Source organism: Rhinoderma darwinii, chromosome 7 (genome assembly GCF_050947455.1).
Source record: "Rhinoderma darwinii isolate aRhiDar2 chromosome 7, aRhiDar2.hap1, whole genome shotgun sequence".
Lineage (NCBI taxonomy): Eukaryota > Metazoa > Chordata > Amphibia > Anura > Rhinodermatidae > Rhinoderma > Rhinoderma darwinii.
Genome location: NC_134693.1, coordinates 119075871 through 119098031, shown reverse-complemented (window position 1 = coordinate 119098031; position 22161 = coordinate 119075871). Strand labels below are relative to the sequence as shown.

At 40.2% G+C, this 22161-nt stretch overlaps 1 protein-coding gene across 2 annotated transcripts in view; it reads right to left on the bottom strand.

Moving 5' to 3' along the window:
* CACNA2D3 (calcium voltage-gated channel auxiliary subunit alpha2delta 3) overlaps positions 1–20354 on the bottom strand; it is a 753617-nt gene extending 733263 nt beyond the window's left edge. For both annotated transcript variants that reach the window (XM_075833901.1, XM_075833902.1), the window contains exons 1-2: positions 19208–20354; positions 18533–18614 (exon numbers count right to left, since the gene is read on the bottom strand). In XM_075833901.1, the coding sequence (XP_075690016.1) occupies positions 18533–18614; positions 19208–19326 (201 nt within the window). In that variant the 5' untranslated portion in view covers positions 19327–20354. The remainder of the gene's footprint in view (positions 1–18532; positions 18615–19207) is intronic.
* Positions 20355–22161: the final 1807 nt, after the last annotated feature.

Below are 22161 nucleotides of genomic sequence, written 5' to 3'. Positions count from 1 at the left end.
TCACGTCGCTAGCCCAACAAATAAAAAAATTATAGCCATTTAACTAACGCTTGCTAAAAATGGCTAAACGGTGTCTGGTCCTGAAGGCTCAAAATAGCCCGGTCCTGAACTGGTTAAAGTGAATTGGAAAAATGCTGAAATACCTGTGAATCACCACTAAATGTGTGTTGAAGATTCACAGTGAGCAAGTAGAAATGAAGGGGAAGAGACGGTTGTACGAGCGCTGCACCCTCTTCAAAAAAGCTGATCGGCGGGGGTCCCAGGAATCAGAGCCCGACCCATCAGCTATTGATGGCTTATGCTGAGGATAGGCCATCAATTTTTACTGGCTGACATCCCTTTATGTTGACTTAACTTAGGCAATAATACATTGAAAAAAAAATTAATCAATGAAACACTGTAAGTGGGGTCTTTGCTAGGCCCTCATTTGCCAAAGCAAAACATCATCATCCTGTGGATTGTGTTGCGTGGGTTGCCGATGGGGTAACCAAGGAATCTAAGGGGTTGAAGGGCCGAGAGCAGAGATCTTCAATTCTAGTCGTTACTACGGGATGCTGTTAGCTGCAACTGACGGCGCGAGCACAACTCCTGAGCCTGTGCCATCTATGCCGTATATTTTCATCTCGGTACGGGAAGGCGTTTTAAAGATTGGCTTATATCTCAGTAACCATGATAAGATATACATACTACAGATCTCCAAATCCATAAGTCTAAATGTCAGTTCTTGTCTATCATGTTCAGTAAGGAAAATGCCTGTAACAAAGATTGACATGACTGCCGTATGATATTCAATTTCACAAGGGATGATGTCACATTTAAGAGTCTAATACTTCTTTACAAGATTCCCCCAAGGCCTTAATCTGTATCTTACATTATAGCATGTAGCTTTGTCTGAGAAAGCAATAATCAATGAATCCTCCATCCTTTGTAAATAATTTTTCCTTCTGTGAATAATTCATTCAATACATCTGAAATAATACAAATCCTGGATTTAATTTTAGCATACTGACAATTATTTACTCCCTTAAAGTGGAAGCTTCAATGTTTTTGTTTTTGTTATTTTTAGATTTAGTAGCATGAAGCCCATTTATCGCGTCAGTAAAGAATTCAATAAATACTCTCGTACAACAGTTTCGTTATTTTCGTGTACCTTTTAAAGTGGTCCTTCTGGAATACACGAAGCTTAAATTAAAGACTTTTTTTTCAAATTCCCTAGTATAATGTTTGTTACAATTCGTTCCTTGAGTGCAGATCTCGTTCATAAATTTAAAGGGGTCGTCTGATTTAGAAATCCCATTTTTAAATACTCTATTAGAGAATTCTGAGTTAACTGCTGGTGCTGTAGGGAAATTGAACCTGTTGCTTCCAGGCTCCACCACAAATTACAGCTCATCTCGGTAGATAACAGCCACGGGACGCCCTGTGATCAGTTTATTTTTGGGGGCCTTTCTAACAAAGTAAACAACCACTTTAAGTACATAGATTCGATGGATATATCTTATATCCATGGACAAGCACATGTTAACAAACAATCATCCTACCCCTGCTTCACTTTGTTGACCTTTCCCTAATATATTAGTAAACTGCAAAATCAGATTCCCTGCCGCTGCTCTTCCTGGAACTGTCAACAGAATACTGGCTTTCCCGTATTTCTGCACGGCAGATACTCTACATTGCAGCTACAGTATATTAAAGGGGTAACGTAGGGAGCTAAAAAATAATTAGCAGTGTACACCCACTAACATACATTGTGGTCCCCCGTTGCGTGGTGATTCGGAGACCGACCCCGCTGTATTCTATGTACTCTCTGTACTACTGCTACTGCTTGTACATGGAGTACAGCGGCGGCCGGTCACGAAGAGTCGTGTCATTATGAAGGAAGATTGTGCAACTAGACTTCTGACGGCGCTATAAAAATCAATGAAAATCTCAGAATTAGCGTGACGGGAGACCGGAATGTATATTAGCGAGTGTCCTCACATACTGCAGTGAGTACACTGCTAATAGTTATTTTTTTTTGTCCCCACAAAACCCCTTTAAAGCCAAAAATTAATCTGCCTCCTATGCTAGACATGTTCACTGATCTAGTCTGAGAAAATTGGATGACAACTGGAAGACTACAGGGGGATCACTTAGAGGTACAGGGTTAACGGCAGACAAAAAATCCCTATCCATATCCGCTCAAGAGAAGCAGCCACACATATTTACATATGAATTTACCCAGTTTATATTGAGTTCAATGGGAACTGTATAAATATGTATGCGTTTAGCTCTATGGCTGTATGGAGGGAAACCAGTAATTTTGAGCTCTGTAATTAAAAACGGAGCACCAACCTCCATGAAGACTGACATTTATCACTTATCTACAGGCTAGGTGGCGAATGTCGAAACAATCTGGGTCTCTTCTCTGAGACCTTCACTTATCACTAGAACTTCTCAGTTCCTCCTCACTGCATGACCGCAGTCATGAGAACTTTGGGACGGATAGAGACAGCCGAGTATAGCACTCAGACATTTCTGTCAGCCCCCGAGTAAAGAGAAAGGGGGCCATGGGACCTCTGTTTTAGTGATCGTGGGGGTCTCAGCGGTGGAGCCCCACAGCATTTAGACATTTATCACCTGTCCTCTGGATAGGTAATTAGAATCTTGGGACAACCCCTCAAAATTATAGTATATACTTTGGACCCATTTAGGTTAAATAAAATTTACTCCCTAGACCACCACAGATAATACCATTAACCCAGTCAGCATCCTACCAGGAATATTAGGTATTAACCTCTTGTCTACCGTAGACCTCCAGGCATATTAAGTAATGACCCATAACCAATCTTGAGCAACAAGAGTATTAGCATTACCACCTTCACTACCCTAGACCACCAGGAATATTGTGACTAACACCACCCTATGCAAAAATGTGTAATGCAGTATACATTGTAGAGAGTTAGCAAATTGAGTAGGGGAGGGGAAGTTTACTATCTCCGCCACTTAAGAATTCGGAAGCACTCCCCTTTAAAAATAACTGTGTTTGCCCTTGCGACCTTTTGGAAGTTTTCTACGTTCTGCCAACGACCTTAGATTAACATCCACCATAATCCATACCTCCCACTTCCGTCTCCAAGATTTCTCTCGTGCTGCACCAGTTCTCTGGAATGTTCTACCCCAGACAATCAGATTAATTCCCAACATCCACAGTTTTAACGTGCCCTGAAAACACATTGTTTTAGACAGGACTATAACATTCTCTAATCTGACTACTTTCCCTGTCCCCGCTCCTTTTACATTAGTCATGAAAACTTGACACCTTCATTCAGCAGTATCCCCCACACTCCGTGCACCCTAATACACTTCATGTCTGTCATACACAGATACTGGTGACCGGCTCATGCAGCTTTATTTTTACTACCGCATATGTATAAAAGATGGCTGGACCATTGTACTCAACAAGCATTTTTCACATTTTGTCTCTCCCCTATTTCCTCATACATTGTAAGCTCTTGCGAGCAGGGTCCTCACTCCTCATGTTTGAATTGTAAATTAGTTTAGTCACTATGTAATGTCTGATATTGTCTGTACAATGTGCCCCCCTGAATAGTAAAGTGCTGCGGAATATGTTGGCGCTATATAAAGATTATTATTATTATTATTATTATTAATGGCAACCGTACTTGATGTCACTTCACAGAAAAGGACAAGACTTATTTTTACAGGTGAGGTTTTGATTTTAGCGGACATGCTCTTTATTTGTTTTTCATGTATGTGGGAGTATTTGGGAAGAAGGAACCCTTCTATTGTGTGTTATTCAAATGTCTATCTGTATAATTTTGTTTTTTGACAATAATTTTATCAGATTTGGATTCTGTGTATGCCATTTATATCAGCGCTCTAATGTACATATTAACAGCAATGCAGATGGTGCGTAATGTGGTTTCAATTTTCATTCTCTTCTTAATAATAAATCCCAAATCAAGTGTGAAAATCTCTGAAAGAGCTAATTGATTTAAAAGCAGCGGCTCACTTATCCAGCGAGAGTAGAGGCAAATCAACAGCATAGAGTACATCTGCAAGGAGAGAATTGGAAGGAGGGCAGGAGCAGTGTTATTTGAAAGCTGAAATCTAGCAATGTACTGAACAATATTTTTTTAAATATAGAAAATAACCCGAAATATAGTGCGGAGAGCTGCTAAGATTTGTATAAATACATTGGTGTCAAAAAGTACTTGTTCCATTTCTGGTGTCCCCTTAATTAGTCTTGATTAGAAATTCCACCATTTTTTGTCTATGGCTCCTATGCAGACTAAGTGTCTCCATGGTAACAGACTACAAACAAACCTGGGTAGTCTGATCCTGCAGTCGTATACCCTTTTGTCTGATCCCTATTTCTTGCCAAAGTACATTCAGTAGATTGGAAATAAATAGAAGCATTCATGTTTACTTCAATGGAAATAGGTGAGTAAGCCGCTGACAGACATATTTGGCAACAGTTATCTCCTGGGAGAACAAAGAATTGAGCATGTTGAAGTGTAACATGCTGATATTTGTCTACCCATAAACATCAGGTTGTTGTATGAATCAGCCAAAATCAACTTTAAATTATATGTAGCAACTTTGCAAATAGTCTTGATTAAAAGTATTCTACTAGTATGTGTCTACAGACCCCATGCAGACCAATGTGTCTCCATAGTTACAGACAACAGACAAACCCTATGTAGTCATACTCCAAACCATCTCTGCCTTACTTCTTGCTTACTTTCCAAATATATTAGTGGGACAGATGGAAAGATGTGTGACTATAGGATCAGACCACACAGGGTTTATTTGTAGTATGTTACCATCGAGACGCATAGGCCTGTATAGGAGCTGTATGCACAAACCGATTTGCATAGTTGTTTCAATTTAAATTGTAGGTGTTGAAGTAACAAAGAATCATTTGTTGCATGGGGTGACATAACCTTTTTTTGACACAAGCATCTCATTTGTTTTTAACCCCTTACTTACTTACCTGGCTGCCTTACAAAAAATGATTGGTTATTGCAAGTGTATGATAGCAGATCGATGAAGATATGTCGGTATGTTGTTAATACTAAATCCTACTGGTAATCCAACTCCTGTCCTTCCACAAGTTTCTGCTCTTATCAATATACAGTATGAGGACGGCCATACACATTAGATGAATGCCGATTTCAACAGGACTGGACGATCATCTGCGTCCCAACCCTCCCCCAACTGCAGATGTCGGGGGATGAAGGGATCGAGCATGTTGGATCTCAACATGTCCGAACCTTTTGTTTGCAAGGATATAATTCACTGCCAGAGTGGCTCTCCTGGTCCCTAGTGAAAACACATGCACGCTCGGCCGAGCATGCATGTGTATGAGGGAGATGGGAGAAATAGCCGATGGCTGAACGAGCGTTCAGCTGACAGCTATCTAAAATGTATAGCCAGCTTAAGTCCTAAATGACTACCGGACCAACACACTGGCAAGCAAAGAATTCGATAATGTCAGTGCTATTGCTTGACACAAGATAACTGTTGTCACTGATTAAACCGTCCTTTTAAAGCGCTGACAATACATTTCTTTTATTCAATTTAAACCCAAGTTCTTTTACTTGGTGCATATGTTAAGCTAGGAAACCTAAATTATACAGCAGAACCAATGTCTAGAGAGGTTATTACTATGGCACGGAAACATTCTATAATCATGTCCTACACACCCAAGGGGATTGTGCTGTAGAAGAATTTCTGTAATAACACAATAGCTTATATTAAAAATCAAATGTCTGGACAGGTTATATGTTTTAAAATATAACATTATAAAATAGTACTATCATATATCATAGTATTTTATGCAATAAAAAAGAAGCTTAAATTAGTTTTCCAACTATTGATTGTTGACATATGTTATATGACTCTGTTCACATTAACATCGTGGCTTCCATTATTGACGGAGCCATGAAAACTTTGATAAATCCAATGTAAAATGGATCCTTAAGAATCTTGATGGATCCAATTGAATTATGATTGGTCCGACATTTTTCCTTTTTCTTTTTATATGGAATAAATAGCACAACAGGAGACTATAAAACTGGGGTTCCTTCAGTTCAAGAGCAGAGATGATTCTGAGGGACCACCCTTCATCTATACAGATCATGTGCATTTCCACTTTCAATTGCATTGTAAACTTTGTTGTTCTCAATGTACACACAGGATATATCATCAATAAGATCTAACAGGTTATTTGTGAATCCCCCCATAAGAAATAAACCCAGTGGCAAGTGATTTGCTCAAAATAATGTTGTCTTCTGCTGGACCATTTGGGTCCATTAATATCCTAGTGCCTGGGCAAGCCAGGAGATTTTTTGATGAGCCAGTCCAACTCTGCACTTGTTAGAGGGATAAAACTCGTAGTCCTGCAGCGCAGGGACATGGTGCCGACGGCCGGGAGGATGTATTCCGTAGTTCGGCTACCAAACCGAAGTAAGTGCTGGCATTGTCATGACGATGACACTCACAGTGTCAGGCGTCATGACCCAGGCACTTCCTGTATAGAGCGACGGAGTAAGTTCTCTGTCGGCTCCGTAAGGGGAGAAGCATGATGGAGTGACGAGTGACGTCACGCGAAAAGGAGGGCGGAGTAAAGAATTGCGGAGAGGAGAGTGAGGGAGAGGACGCCATTACAGAGGGAGAGGATAGGCAGGGGAATATAGTGCAGCGCTGGGCACAGGAAATCTGCCCCTTCCATGGCTGCACAGTCTGGAGGCCATACACACAGGCAACCCTGCTGAAGATGTGGATACAGCTCAGGAGACCTATTCACCTTGATGCATCTTTCCTCACGCGGTTTGGCTAAGGCCGATGTCCCTGTGCTGCAGATAAGTTACAAACTGTCTAAGCTGAACGTATGTGATGTGTATTCAATAAATTGCTGCAACTTGTTATATTTATCGAAAAGTTAAATAGTGTGTGGAGCAGACAGTGAAATGACAAAACAACTAAACTGTGATTATACTAACGTATGAACAATACAAGAAAGTGTCGTGTATATATGTACATGCAGATATTTGTCATCACTGAACTGGGTGCGCTTCCAGGTGAGCCCGAGAGTAAGGGCCCACCAACTGAGGGCAGGAGAGGGATACCGCGAAAGGTAGCAGTTAGCACCATAACGACCTGCGGTGGCGTCAGTAGGTCCGGTTAGTCCAACTGATACTCACGGCGTACCGAGGAGCCGAGAGTGTGACTCTTACTCCTGGATATTTGGCTCAGTAGTGGGTAGCTACCACAGTGACTGGCGGAGACGCCTCCATCGCCTCAATCGGGCAATGTGAGTTCAGACGCGACCTCTCTCCGGGGGACTCCAGCGGGATCGATATCCCCAACCTCAGTTCTACTGTCTGCTTCATACTGAAGAAAATAATTGTCGTTGTGTTCCAGTAAACGGATATCTTAAAGAATCTGTGTCAACTCTTCTCTCACGTGCAAAGCAAAAGTACCCCACTTACACACTAATGAAATGGAAATCACGTGGGACAGAGAACGGCCCTATCGTGTACAACACCATAGAAAAACAAAGGATCGGGAATTGGAACTCCCATCAGTGTTGATAATGAGAGTAACCCTATTTCACATGTGCATGGTCACCTCTCTATTAAAACCTATAAGAGTTACAAAAACCTATAGGTGAGAGGCCATTTTATTGTCTATAAAAAATCAGCAAAATCCCAAAAATTCACAAAGATGATGTAAAAACATAAAAATTAACAGAAATGTATAAAACTACTTATCAAGAGATCATGACATATGTGGTATATATACACTCATGGAACCAGCTTATATGTGTTCCAGGTAAAATAAGTTAGAGGTAGAAGTGTACATAGACTAAACATATTTTTATATGTGTCAAGCTGCAATGAACTAACTCCAAGCAAAGATGTGACCTATTTTTCCGGCAACTATCTGTGTGCAGTCTATGCTTTGCGTGTATATTTTGATGCAGGTGCAAGCAATATTGATAATAAAACGGCTTAAAGGCTTTAATAGAAGTTTCAAAAGAGAGATGTTCTTCTGTTATAGGTTATCTTATCTTGTAGGGAGACCATAAAATCAGAATTCTTAAGCATTTGGTTACAGAGGAACGAACATAATGGGGAAAATGTACTAAAAGGATTTTACGTTAGGACATATGGAGTTATCAAAGGGGGTCCCAGGACACCTCACAGCAAAGAGTACCTCTTCACACATAGCGTAAATGCTGCAGGATTTATGTCCGGACTTGCTGGTGGAAAATCTGCAGTGTAGAAGGGTTCATACAGGTCAGATTTGCCACGGAAAACTCTGATTCCACTGGGAATTCCGAGTAAATGTCCGCACTTGATTTGATGCAGATTTACTGACAAATTTCCTGCTGCAGGCAACAGAAGAGGAGATAAAAAAAAAAACTATACTCCCCTCCCCTGGCCTCCCATATCGAGACATCCCTGCTGCCCCGGCCGGTCTCTGTGCAGCCCGCCTCTTGGCATGACGTTTTGTCCCATGTGACTCATGGATGAAAACATCATCCCAAAGAGGCGGGCAGCACAGAGAACAGCTTTGGGTGCAGGGAGGCATTGCTACTGGAGACCAGGGGGGTGAGTATAGTGGAACTATATTGTTTTTTTTCCAACTTTCGATTTTTGCTGCAAATTCACAGCTTTTTCACAGCAAAAATCGCAACATTTGCTGTTTGTTGCAGATTTTTGTTTACCTATTGAACACAAATGGGAAAATCAGCAACAAATATACAACCATTCTGTTGCATAAATTGACACGCTGCAAATTAAAAAATCCGCACAGCGAGAATAACTTCTGCATGGAAATTTGCCACAGCGTGTGGATGAGATTTTTAAAATCTTATCCACTTTGCTGTTACTATAATACACTGCGGATTTTTCGCCCACAAATTCAGACAGAAAATCCACATAAATTACGCTACATGTGAACATAACTTTACAGTAGAAGCAAAGTGGATGAGATTTCCATTACATCCACATGCTGCGGAAAAGTTCAGTGCAGCTCCAGTCAGCTCTATAGGAGTGACGGAAACAGCCAATCGCAAAAGTTTAAGAATTTATAAATCTATAATGGTAGATTATATGTGGAAATACACAACCATCTAATCCAGGGGTGCACAAGAAGTTGTGCTATGAGGGCCACATTGTAATATTAAACCATTCCCAAGGACCATAATGAAAGTTAAAGGGGTATTCCCATCTGACACATTTATGGCATAATGACAGTATATGTCATAAGGGTTGATAAGTCGGAGTTCCATGTCTGAGACTCTACAATCTATCGAGAGAATAGGGTTCACCTGCTCCGACCGTTCGACACTCTAGAGAGAAGGAGACCGCATATAAGTATCTCTGTAGTTTATGGGTGTAGTGGAAACAGCCAAGCAATTCACGACTACTATAAATTACAATGGATTCACATACACCTCATAGTGCCCCCCCCCCCCATAAAAGTGGCAGCCACACAGACGGTGCCTCTCCATAAGTCTTGCAGTCACCCATTGTCCCACTGTAACTGTGTCAACAACCCGGTACCCCAACATGACTGCGCTAACCATACAGTGCCCCATTACTGCCAGCCACACCATTAGTATGCGCCCCTTCTCCCGCACAGTGTTCTGCTACTCTTCTCTCTGTAATGGAAATTGCATGTGAGCTGCCACTAGTGGGCCACACAGAACGCCATCGTGGGCTGCAGGTTGTACAACCCTGATCTAATCTTTGTAAAATAATTGGTCCATAAAATAAAAGGAAGCACTACCTTGTGCTCTTCTGTACTATATCTACCCAGCTGTTTCCAGAAAATACCATTACCAATAAACAACCAATTTACATCAGCTCCTTCAGCAGCTAACAGCCGTACAGGCCAGATATTAATATACGTCTTACTGCAGCACTTTGGTCTACAGCTAAGTCATTAGCTTTACAAGATAATATTTTTGGAATAAATATATCTATAGTAGCAATTACTATTTATGGATGTCATCTGCTTTACTATAACCTTGGCCAGGAGCTGTATGCCCTCTGGGGAAAGTGTATAAAACATTTTTCTTTTTTTTTTGCATTTAGAATCCATTATGTCTTCATAGAAGCCTTGACCAAAAGTTATGACGTTCTTGGTGGTATCTACTGACATTTTCACTTAGTAGGTTTGCTGTATATTATGGCCATAGACAAGTGGTATTATTTCAAATTTGCTTATCCATCGGTTGATCTTAGATCTGGAGGAGGGGTGTCCAGTATCACAAAGGTAACATCATAAGCTTTGATTAAGGGTCAATTCTCATAAGACATGAGAATATTGTTATGTGAAATACTACCAGCCCCTTAGAAAACCTTGACTACCAATAACATGGCTTTGTAGCAGATTACTGGAAATTAATATTAATCAGTTCTCTTAAGGTGTCCATACACGTTATATGTATGTCGGCTCAAACCGCCGATTATGGCGGAACCATCTGACCATGTAATGTTTAAGAAGGTGTCCCAACTTTCCCCCCAACGGCAGATGTTGGGAAAAAAAGGATCAGACATGTTGGATTCCAACATGTCCAATCAAATGTGCCCATGGAAGATATGTTACAATGTTGACATTTATTAACACTTGTCTCTTTATTTTCAGATGAACCACATCTGTACTTTCGTCACCTCTATGATGTCTCATCGGTGTTCTTTTATTATCCTCCTTGTATCTACTTTTGAGTAACTTGATGTATTTACTGTTATGTATACCTCTCTGATATATTGGTCTCCCGATTGGAAATTCCACCATTTATGTTGCATATAGTTTCATGTCTGCCATGCCCTGGTCCCCCCTCTCTCGTCGCTGGTACCCCGCATTTTGTGGGGTGTACTGTGGTCGTCTGACGATGACCTTCGTGTCCACTCCACTCTCCCTTTCTAGCATATATCTGTGGCTTCCCTGGCGTTCTGGCACATGGGTTTAACGCACCCATGATACATGACTGTAAATGCATACAATATATGGGCATATCCGCATTATCGTTTTTCCCTAGCGCCCTTATCTATATCTATACTTTCTCCACCTTATTATCAGGATGACCGAGAGGTGTACTACGATTCTCTATGTATGTTTCGTTCTACAATACGCTTCCTGGCATCTGTAATGTATTTCCCTTACCATCATGGCCGCCGCGGCTTCATTTTCTCTACGGCGCATGCGCCGTCTATATCCTGTTACTCCCAACTAGACTTACTTCCGGACATGCGCAGTTGCGCTGCCCGGACGCCGTTTTCGGCGTTCAACACCTGAGAGATGATGTGAGGTGATGTAATTATTTTAACCCACGCCACACCTGTATGCACATACCCTATTAATGTGTTTATGTATATACACTTGCCAGTATTTATTAACACAGTTATTTTATATACTGTTGTGTTTCTCTACCACACACCAATGTTATATGCGATGTCATATAGTGATTTCTTTGTACAACCGATTCACTGTTTCACTGATTATGTTGTAACACTGCTTGATTAGCCTCCTGTTATATTGTGTGATCCTACACTGTGTCATTTTCTTGAGAAAGGCTCCAGTGAACGGAGCTGAAACGTTGCACGGGCAATAAAAGTACCCACTTTTTTCACCCTTACCATTGGAGTTGCCGCTAATTTTTTGACTTCTGTGTATCTGGGACTTGGTCTGTCCCTCAGAGCTTGCACCCACACACTGCCGGTGCTGCTGGACTTGGTATATATATATATATATATATATATTCGAGTCACATTATGCCCACCAGCCAATATCCAGAGTAACCGCCTGGGAGTGGCTCAATAAGGTGCTGGTCGGTTGTCTCAGGTATCTGGAGCCATGCTGACTGCGGTGCACCACACATTTGCTGGAGTGTGTGTGGAGGAGGATCCATAGAGCGAACAAGACGATCGAGGTCCCACAGATGCTCAACTGGGTTCGAGTCTGTCGAATTAGGGGGCAGGGAAGTACTTGGAAGAATTGGCCGTGCTCTTCCAACCACTGTCGGACATTTGTAGCCGTGTGGCATGTCGCATTGTCTTGCTGGAAGATTCCATCTGCCCCAGGCAAAACAAACAGCATGTATGGGTGCACGTGATCTTCCACGATGAATTCATACCCAAATCAGTCAAAATGTCTTCCACATGGAAGAGTCGGCCCAGAGAATGCATAAAAAAAAGCGGGCTCAGAATGTAACGCTGCTGCCACCGGCTTGTGTTCTGTTCGATAAAGCAGAAAACGTGATTCATCGGAGAAGGCCACCCTTTACCAACCATCAGTGGTCCAATTCTGAGACTGCTGTGCAAATTGTAGCCTTTTTTTCTAATGGACCTTTGTTAGCATAGGAGCAGTGATCATCCGTCTGCTTCGGAGCCCAATATGCAGTAGGGTTCGCTGAACTGTTGTTTTAGACACACGTCTCGTGGTCCCCAGGTTGATTTTCACGGTGAGCTGCTCCACTGTAGCGTGTCATTCGGCCCTCGTGCACCTTCGTAGCCGACGTTTACTTCTCAAATCAATAGCACGTGGTGCTCTGCAGTTTCCATATATGTTATTCCCAATGGTGCCATTTGTCCACTCACGATACACTTTCACCACAGCAGCACGCGTACAGGTCACAAGCTGCGCTGTTTGAGAAATACTGCTACCCTTGGCCCGAAAGCCAATAATCATCCCTTTTTGCAACTCTGATAAATCGCCCCATTTACCCATGACAACAATGAATGTTATGTGTTCAGACAGCCTATCGCACACCTTATATACTCACCAAGCCAGCCCACGACACATTACTTCCTTCATGGGCTATTCACTGCCGATGTCGAAAGTAGGAGGTGCTCATGATAATGTGACTCAACTGTATATATATATATATATATATATATATATATATATATATAAAGAAACATAGATCACAGCAACGGCACCAGGACTTCAGAGTAGATGAAAGCAAAAAGTGGATTTATTCACCTCAATCAAGCAACGTTTCGGTTCAACAGGAACCTTTCTCAAGCCTGGCTTGAGAAAGGTTCCTCTTGAACCGAAACGTTGCTTGATTGAGGTGAATAAATCCACTTTTTGCTTTCATCTACTCTGAAGTCCTTGTGCCGTTGCTGTGATCTATGTTTCTTTCTATTTGGATGTTGGGGAATTGATTCACCCCCAGGTAACGAGCACATGGCCTGATTTTTTTGAAAATCTCTGGAGTGCTGTGTTCATCTACTGTTGGACTGTATATATATATATATATATATATATATATATATATACCTCACAAGAAGCACATGGATCATTATATCAAAAGTCCAAGATAAATTATATTTGGGCGGCCTATATTAAATAAGTTGACTGTATAAAGCACCTACTCTTATACTTTTCGGCAGGCTGTGGACATAGATAAGGAAAAGCGAAAAAGTGCACAGAGGTGCGTATACTTATTTATAATTGTTTGATGGGGATGGGGAAGAGTAGTCTAAAAATGGCCAAAAGTCTAAATTTTTCATGCAGATTGTGATTTTTGTCCATTTTGGGAGTTTTCTATGCAAGAAAACTGGCATAGAAAGCTTTATAAATTTCCCCAGTATGTTTTTAACTCTTACCATCAAAGCTCGATGATTGACAAGTACAATTGAAGGGCCCTTAACTCCTGCAGAGATGACCTCAATAATGTTTATGGTGACAACAAAGTCAACAAATGATTCCTCTATTATGTTCTTTCTGGTGTCATATTAATATAGGTCTCTTGTTTTATACAATACACCTGGAAACTGACTCTGTTGAGTCACTCTTGACTGTTTTAGGTCTTTGACATTTCATTTGTGTTATATGTTCAGTTTAACAAGTGTTTCTCTTCTAAAGAACATTGCAAACCAAGAACATATTCTGTTATGCTCTTGAAGGCTATTCAAAACTGTTCTCTTCCATATTATGCTTACCATCATGGATCATTTTCTATTAGGGTCCTTTTACACCAGCCTATTATCGGGGAAACGACCGTTCACAGAATGCTTGTTCCCAATAATTGCCCTGTGTAAACAGGGCAACGAACAGCCGATAAACAAGCAAACGCTCGTTCTTCAACTGATTGTATCATGTATGCAGCCGAAAATATTATCGTTGTCGACAACACATCTACCTGTGTGAACAAGGAGATGTGCTGCCGACATGATAGAAATGTATGGGGACGGGCGATCATATTAACGAGCGCTCGTCCCCATAATAACACCTTGTGAAAGGAAAAAACAAGCGCTGATCAACGAGATGTCTCGTTGATCGGCACTCGTTAACACGGCCCTCGTCGGGCCATGTAAATGTACTCTAAGGCTCCCTACACCAGCTGGATCTTCGCAATGTACCTTCCAAGAGCACCATCATAGATAATTTTAGACTATAGATAAAATTTTGAATTTGCAAAGAGCAAGACCTAAATGCCTAGACTTCATAGAACATACGCATCTAGCACACATTAGGAGGCAATATAGCGTTTACTTAATGTATGTAGATCTGTTCACTGTGTCAAAGACAAATAAGAACTGGAGGGATTTTTGGACACAATGTGGGGTTGATTCCCTAGGAAACAGACAGGTAGGAGATATATCAGAATGGCCACTCAATGATATAAACTTGGAACCTGGAGGTGGAATCTGAACTTCAATCACGTGTAGATTAATCAACGGGAGCTAAAAAGAAATTGTAAAATTTGGTCATTCAAAACCAAGTAGCCCATAGAAGTCTATGATTTCTAATGGGTGCTTAGTGATTCACCAAGAATATCATATACCAAATATAATTTTTTTTTCCATTTGTTTTGGAAATCTCTAAAGTTAAAATTTTTCATTCATAATTATGAGAAAATCCATTAATTATTATATAAATTACATTTCTATAAACTGGACAAGGACGATGACAGAGATTGGATCAAGTATTGTCACTTATTTCTCCATTCTGATATAAAACATCTACTGTACGTTGCTGGAAAAATGAGGACTGAGTCTGGGACTCAATGTCCTGGAAAGACTAATAGGCCAAAATTAGTGACATTCAGGCCAGTTCATAAGGAAATCAGCCGGATACAGACCATAAAAAGGGTTTTGCACAAAATAAGCGTAAATCAGAGAGAGTCTCAGGATCTTAATCATTTTTATACTGTTTGCTTGACTACAATTATTACCACATGGGGCCCCATGAAAAAGATAAGGCACAAATATATTTGCATGAAGCAGATTATGTCTTTCACTTACTGCATGAGTGACAAGCAATTCACTGGCACTCACATTAACTGTTCATCAGCGATTGTCTCTGTAACTGGCTCTTAGCACTTAAAGTAAAATTTTAAAATCCATCTAGAAATATTACACATGCTCGGCTCCCATTCTTTGGTTGGTTAACACATAGCTACCTAGCAACATTAATGTTCAGCTAGTATGGGCACATACACTAAATGCTCTATTAGATTTCCAATATTGTGTTATAGCAGCCAAATAATGCTATTGTCCAATAGTACAGATCTATAGCGGACAAACTCCTAGACTCAAGGAATAAAAATATAGCGCCATAAGACACATAATACATATAACAATGCTTATATGTATATGGATCAAATCAAAGAAAGTGGAGAATGGGGAAATTATGTGACTAATGAGGAATTGTAAGAGAATGAAAAAATTATTTGTTATTATTAATGAATTCTATTTGTGTCCGAACGTGGACGACGCTGCTGCGTGTAATGCATCCCACGATTCCCACCACTACACGGTGGGGACTCTCCACTGCTGGGCTTTGATACAGCCCGGTGAAGAGACTTTGGCTGCATGGCAGTCCACGGCTGTACATCTATTACACACTTATCACACTAATGGAATAGCGATTTTTAGTTAGAGTGTATACATCACTAATATACTATTAATATCTGTGCAGTCTAATCCAAGATTTTAAGTTTATTTAGACAGCCTCTAGGTCACTGCGCAGCCACTCTGGGACAAGGGTACACTCAATTTGCTTACCTGCTAATTGTTTCCTAACGGCACAGGCTCGTGTTATACTCGGATGTGTAATCCACAGTGCAGAAATAGGGGACATCTGCACTTTTAAGTTTATATAACATTGGATTTTTAATTAATTCATTAATAAAAAATAAAACAATTGTCATTCTCTTACAATTCCTCATTAGTCACATCATTCCCCCATTCTCTTTCCCCTTTCTTTGATTTGATATATACAATTGGTGGTGTACACCTTATGTGACTTTTTTCATTATTGTTTATTAATTGGAAGGCAATAGCCCAGTGTATCTGCTTATATGTATATGGAAGAAGGTGCCTTACTGACATAATCTGTCCTTCTATGTATTTTAAAGGGGACCTATCACCTTTTCATAAATGTCTATTATTGAAAATACTTGAATTCCCCATGAAATAACAATTCTGGAACATATTTTCTTACAACTCTATGTTGTGTTGTTCCTCTGTTATTCCTCCTTCAATTTATAAATAAATTGACAGCTTGCTGTTACCATTCCCCTTGTCAAAGGGGCGTGTCTCTACACAGTCTCACTCTGTCAGCACTGATTGGACATTGTCAGTGTCTGTGTAGGGACACACCCCCAACTGGTAACGCCCAGTTGCCAATTTATTCATAAATTTCTAAAAGGAATAACAGGGGAATGGCACAACGTAGAGTTCCAAGTAATGATGCTCCAGAATTGTTATTTCATGGGAAATACAATTATGTACTAAAACAGTCATGTCAGTAGAGGCTACAGGTCCTCTTTAAGATTTACTATTTTCTATACATTATAGAATTTGTATATAAGACATTTTACCTACACACTAGCAAATTTACAATTTCCCTGGCCATGCAATTTTGCACAGTATCCCATGTATAACCTATATTTTGTCAATTGTCGTCATCCCCTCCTTCAGGCCTCAGATTACATATAGCCTAGAGCGCCCATACATGTTAATACTGTAGGAATCTGTGAAATTATGTAAGGTTTTTGCATGGCAAATCATAAAGAGAAGTATTAAACCCCATCTCAAATCATCTCATGTAAGGAAAGTCAGTTGAGTAGTGTCAGGCTTTCACAGTTCTGTTCATCAGATCAAAGTACTCTTAATGATCAGTTGTAATTTGCTAAATAATGTCTCTCATTCTCTTTCTCTCTAACTGTAATCTTGGCAGCTGCAGAAAATCACTCATTTCTTTCATTTGTGATTTTCAATGCCGGGTAATTTACAGAAAAAAGAACCTGTTCAGAAAAATGTTGGGCATATACATGTCAATGATGACAAGGGTTGCATTTTCTGTACTGGAGAAGTAAGCATGTGTCTTAGACACGTTGGGGTTTGGAAACGTGTATGTTGGAGGAGGATGCTGTTTTATGATCATTTCAAGACTGTGTGAGCCGAGAGTCTTAATGAAGCACCAGCCATTGGAAGTGTGCAACCATCAGCAATTAGCCAGTGTTTTTCTTCTGCTCAGATCCTTTCATGTTTTTGTCTCATTTCCATCCAGAAGGACGTACATAATATATGCAAGACTTAAGGATATCAGTTACTTCCTAACCGACTATGCTAGATAATGGCCAGAACTAACCATAGGTGATAGGACCTGGTAAATCGACGATAGGTTGACTCAAATTGAACTATATTCGGGATTCACTATGTAGAATCACCGAAATATTCATAAAGGTAATTGAACGAGTTTTGGTTAATTTTGACTTCCAATGGACATAAGTACATTATTAACTCATACAATACCATCCCGCGGTGCTACTACTGTCCTGAAATCCTTATAAATGGCACAGAAGCTGTGTGTTAGGGGAATATGAATGTGTACAGTTCATCAGAATAGTTTATAGCGCTGTGATATATTCTTTTAATCCCAGAAAAGGTGCAGCTTTTACTTCAGAGCTGATAATCACAATTTCATCTTGCTCATTATTGCATGCAATAATTTCAACTTAGACAGATTCCTCAAGTTTGTACATGACTTCTCTGGGTTATTACCCAGCTGTGCAGCTGAGCGGGGAGATAACCACATCCACAGCCTCTTATCTGTAATGATGTAATACATCCCAGCACTGGGTCGAGATGATTGGGGAATAATGGGATTGTAAGAACTGCAGAGATGACAACACAGCAATGCCTCCCGTCGCTTGTAACGTGCAATCGTCTGACACGGACAAAGGGAATATGAAAATAAACACTAATTCGCCTTGGAATTAAGTTAGCAATTTCCAGTCTACCAGCTGTTTATATCTAAAATTGGGAACCAAATGCACACACCCTGCGCAATTCCTGGATGCCACTACTATGCAGTCTGCTCATTTAGCCAGTTTTGCAATTAAGGCTTAATTAACAAGTTATTTCTTAGATGCAACGCTATAATAAGGGATGATTGCATGGAGGACAAACCTCCGGCATTGTCTGTTATCGATACGCTCTGCCAGCGCGCAAACTGCTGCGATCAGTGAATAGCACACACACACTGCGCTTACCTTCTGCAGGAGCTGGGAACCTGAGTACTTTGCTGCTATGGATTTGATCTCCCCACCGAAAGCAGAGGCCCAGAGCTTTACCCTAAAACGACAAGACGGAGAGAAACGTAAATGCACCAGCTTTATTCCACCGAGAAAACCTTTTCATTGAACAACCCTACTAAGAAAAACTGACAGCACGGCAAAAAGGACATTGGAGCTACTTGCAAATCCAAAGCGAATCTGCATCTAGCCGTCTAGCTGTCTAGAGCAAGGTAAGGCCTCGGTCTCGTGCATCTGCTGCAGCTCTTATCTTTTTAAATTGTAACACGGAAGCTTCTGCTTTGCTCCCTCAGAAATTACATTGCTAGCTGTTCACAGATCCGGTTCATTCACCACCAATTTAATGCCACAACGGAATGCGGATAAAAATGACAATATCTAAAAGACGCTTGCAAACCCATAACGCAAGGTCAGAAATATGCAGCAAGTAAATGATATCGAGGTGGCGAGAGGGAACAAAAAAAATGCCATATTATCCTTCCCGCATGACTGCATTTAATAGGGGACGTTAAAATAGCCCTTGGAAAAAATATCTGCAGTCTCTCAAACTTGCTTCCTAACAGATAAGTTTAGCGCAACGTCCTCAGCCATGAAAGAAATACGCAAGGTAGCGAAAAACGACTCGTCACTTACATAGATAAGGGGATCTGCTGTTCCGATCCAGTTGCTGGTTTTAGCGTTGTGTTCAATGCTATCCAGAAGAAAAAGAAAAAGATCCCAAATGCTAGTGGAATAGTGAAAATCCCTTGCATGGTTCCTTGTCTTGTGTCTGTAGAGATTTGTACAGTAAAATGAAAACTCAGGTAGATTTTCTGGTTCCCGTTTGTAGAGAAGACACTTAAAGGAATCAGAGTTGATCAATCATCATCCATTCTATAACAGTCCTCGGGATTGTGGTGTTTGAGTATGAGGAGAAACCGGTGATGACTTGAAAAGTTGTGTCCCTGGTAACTGGAAGCGTGATGGACCAGCACTGCAGCCTCGTGCCTTTACTTCTGTACAACTCTGCAGTAAGCAGTGCACTGGAGTTACTTCTCTGACCTACTGAGGGACTACAGAGCTCTTAGCTGCAAGAAAGCAGACTATTGATTCCCACTGTGCAGCCTGTCCTTTCACAATTACTGCTCACTTTACAAATGGGAAGCTGCCTTCAGGTCTCCTTTCTGTTCCTGGTAACCTCCAGCCTTCATCCCATATCAAGTCGAGTGCTGGTTCACTGGAGCAGGAACGGACATTAATGGAAAAGTGCTGACAAATAGAAAAAAAAGGGAACTTGTGCAAGATGGACCAAGCGGAAAATATGTTGAAAACGAGTATGAGGACAAGAAGCAAAGAGTTGAAGAGGTTGCAGTTATATGGCAAGCAAGTCTTCTCAGAGGGACGGTCGATGAGCGGTTGCTGGGGGTGTTGTGTTGACAGCGAGTGAGGAGTGTGGAGAGGGGGGGAGCTGACACGAGGGACAATGAACACCCACCGGAGAGTTTCCCCAATTCATTCAGTGTCGTACTGCATAGCAGCTTTTGTTGTGTGAACGGCTACAGTACAGCCACCCAAACAGCAGCTTGCTGACAAAGTGGAGAGGACGACGAGAGCAGGACCCTCGCTGACATGTCATGTTGGTATCGCAGTCAGTTTTTTCTGTGTCACGGACAGTCTCACCCGGCTTGGCTCAATGAAGTCATACGTAGCCTGTCCCCGTGCATCGAGGCATGCTGGCATCATATCACAGCTGCAGCAGCTGCCCAAGAAATCCAGATTTTAAATGCTTATGAATGAGAGGAAAATGCAGCCCTGCTAGATCAATGCAGGCTAAGTGACTTGAGACCATGAATAAATTATTAATTTCGGTTTGAGGAGGAATCCCTACGGTAGATTGTGCATCAGATCTCTCCCTTAACAACAGCTCAGCAGCTCAAAAAATATTTTTTCCCAGATATTAATCCAAACACTTCTTCCTATCTCTTCCCTGACTCACAACTCTGTTTTTATTATGGTGCATTGTCCGCATGCTGAGCATCCATTTGTATAATAGCTCACACCACGCTTCCATTATTTAAAATGAGCATAGTACTATATAAAGTTCTCTTTACACTGCAATGAAAGATCTCTGCATTTCTCCCTGGTAATCCCTTAACCCCTTTGTGGCTGGCAACCTATTTCTCCCATTGCATCTCAAAAGTTTTGGACATCTCCCTTCACCATGGTGGTGATCTCAGATCTAATAATAAATTCCTAGTAGAACAATTCCGGTGAATGACAACATTATCCTGAAGTCTTGAGTAGCATTGTCATCTGGAAATCCAGAAGGGGTCAATGTGGGCAGGTCAGGGGTTATGGCTTGGGTTAATAAAATCTTGGGATGAATTACACTGATTACAGAATAATGGTTTAGAATTGACCCTTCACACTTCACTTCCTTTTTACTATTGATTTTAAGCTGCACAATACTGAGATTCAAAAAGTTTCATTGGGTAATGATAACATTGGCCAACTGTTCGGAATTATACAAAAAATAAGGACTAAATATGGTATTGTACACTTATAAAGAGATGGATACTTCTACATTCTATTTAAAATTCTAATAATAAAAATAATAATAATGATAATAATAAAATAATAATAATAAATAATGATGATAATAATAATAATAATAATAATAATAATAATAATAATAATACTATTTATTACCTATTGCTTATATTGCACCAACATATTTCAGGGATTGTCACCATTCACATTGGTCCCTCACAATCTAAATTTCCCTATCTTACACATTAGGACCATTTTCATAGGAAGTCTATTAACCTATTAATATGTTTTTGAAGAGCCTCGCAATATGGTATTAATAGTAATAGCCTTTATTTACATAATGCAAGACATGCCATAGCATATAATACCCCTTTATTCATAGTTCTGCACATAATAATTTATTCTAATAAAGTTTGTTGTTTTATTTATATATCTATTATATATATATATATATATATATATATATATATATATATATATATATATATATATATATTTATATATATATATATATATTCATATATATATATATATATATATATAAACATAATTTTGTATCCTACATTTAAAACTATTCTACCGGCAATGATATTATAAGCCATCCACCACATTGGCCTACAAATCTATCAGTACTTCCTATTATGCTATTAAAAAAATAATAATGTATGCCGAATATTTATCAAACTGTGCCTTTAATGTGAATTAGATGTTTTATCGCCAGGTGCACAGATTACCTACAGGCAAAATGTACAGATATGCATGGATGACTTACCATGTATAATGAATTACGCGCCTCCCTGCACGCAAACTGCAGACGGTATAGTCACTTTCCTGTTTTTTCTTTTTTTTTTTGCTAAATAGGACAAAAAAATGACTGTAAGGAATAATATTTCTCATATGTGCCTTTGCTGGTATGTGTCACGATTCAGAATATTCCACCCACTGGAAAGTTGGGTCTGTATTGAGTTGGGTATAATGTGCTAATTTTAACCTCTTGTTGCCGCACACTGGACATTAGTGTTCGGCAGTGTGAACACACAATTAATTAGTGACTAATC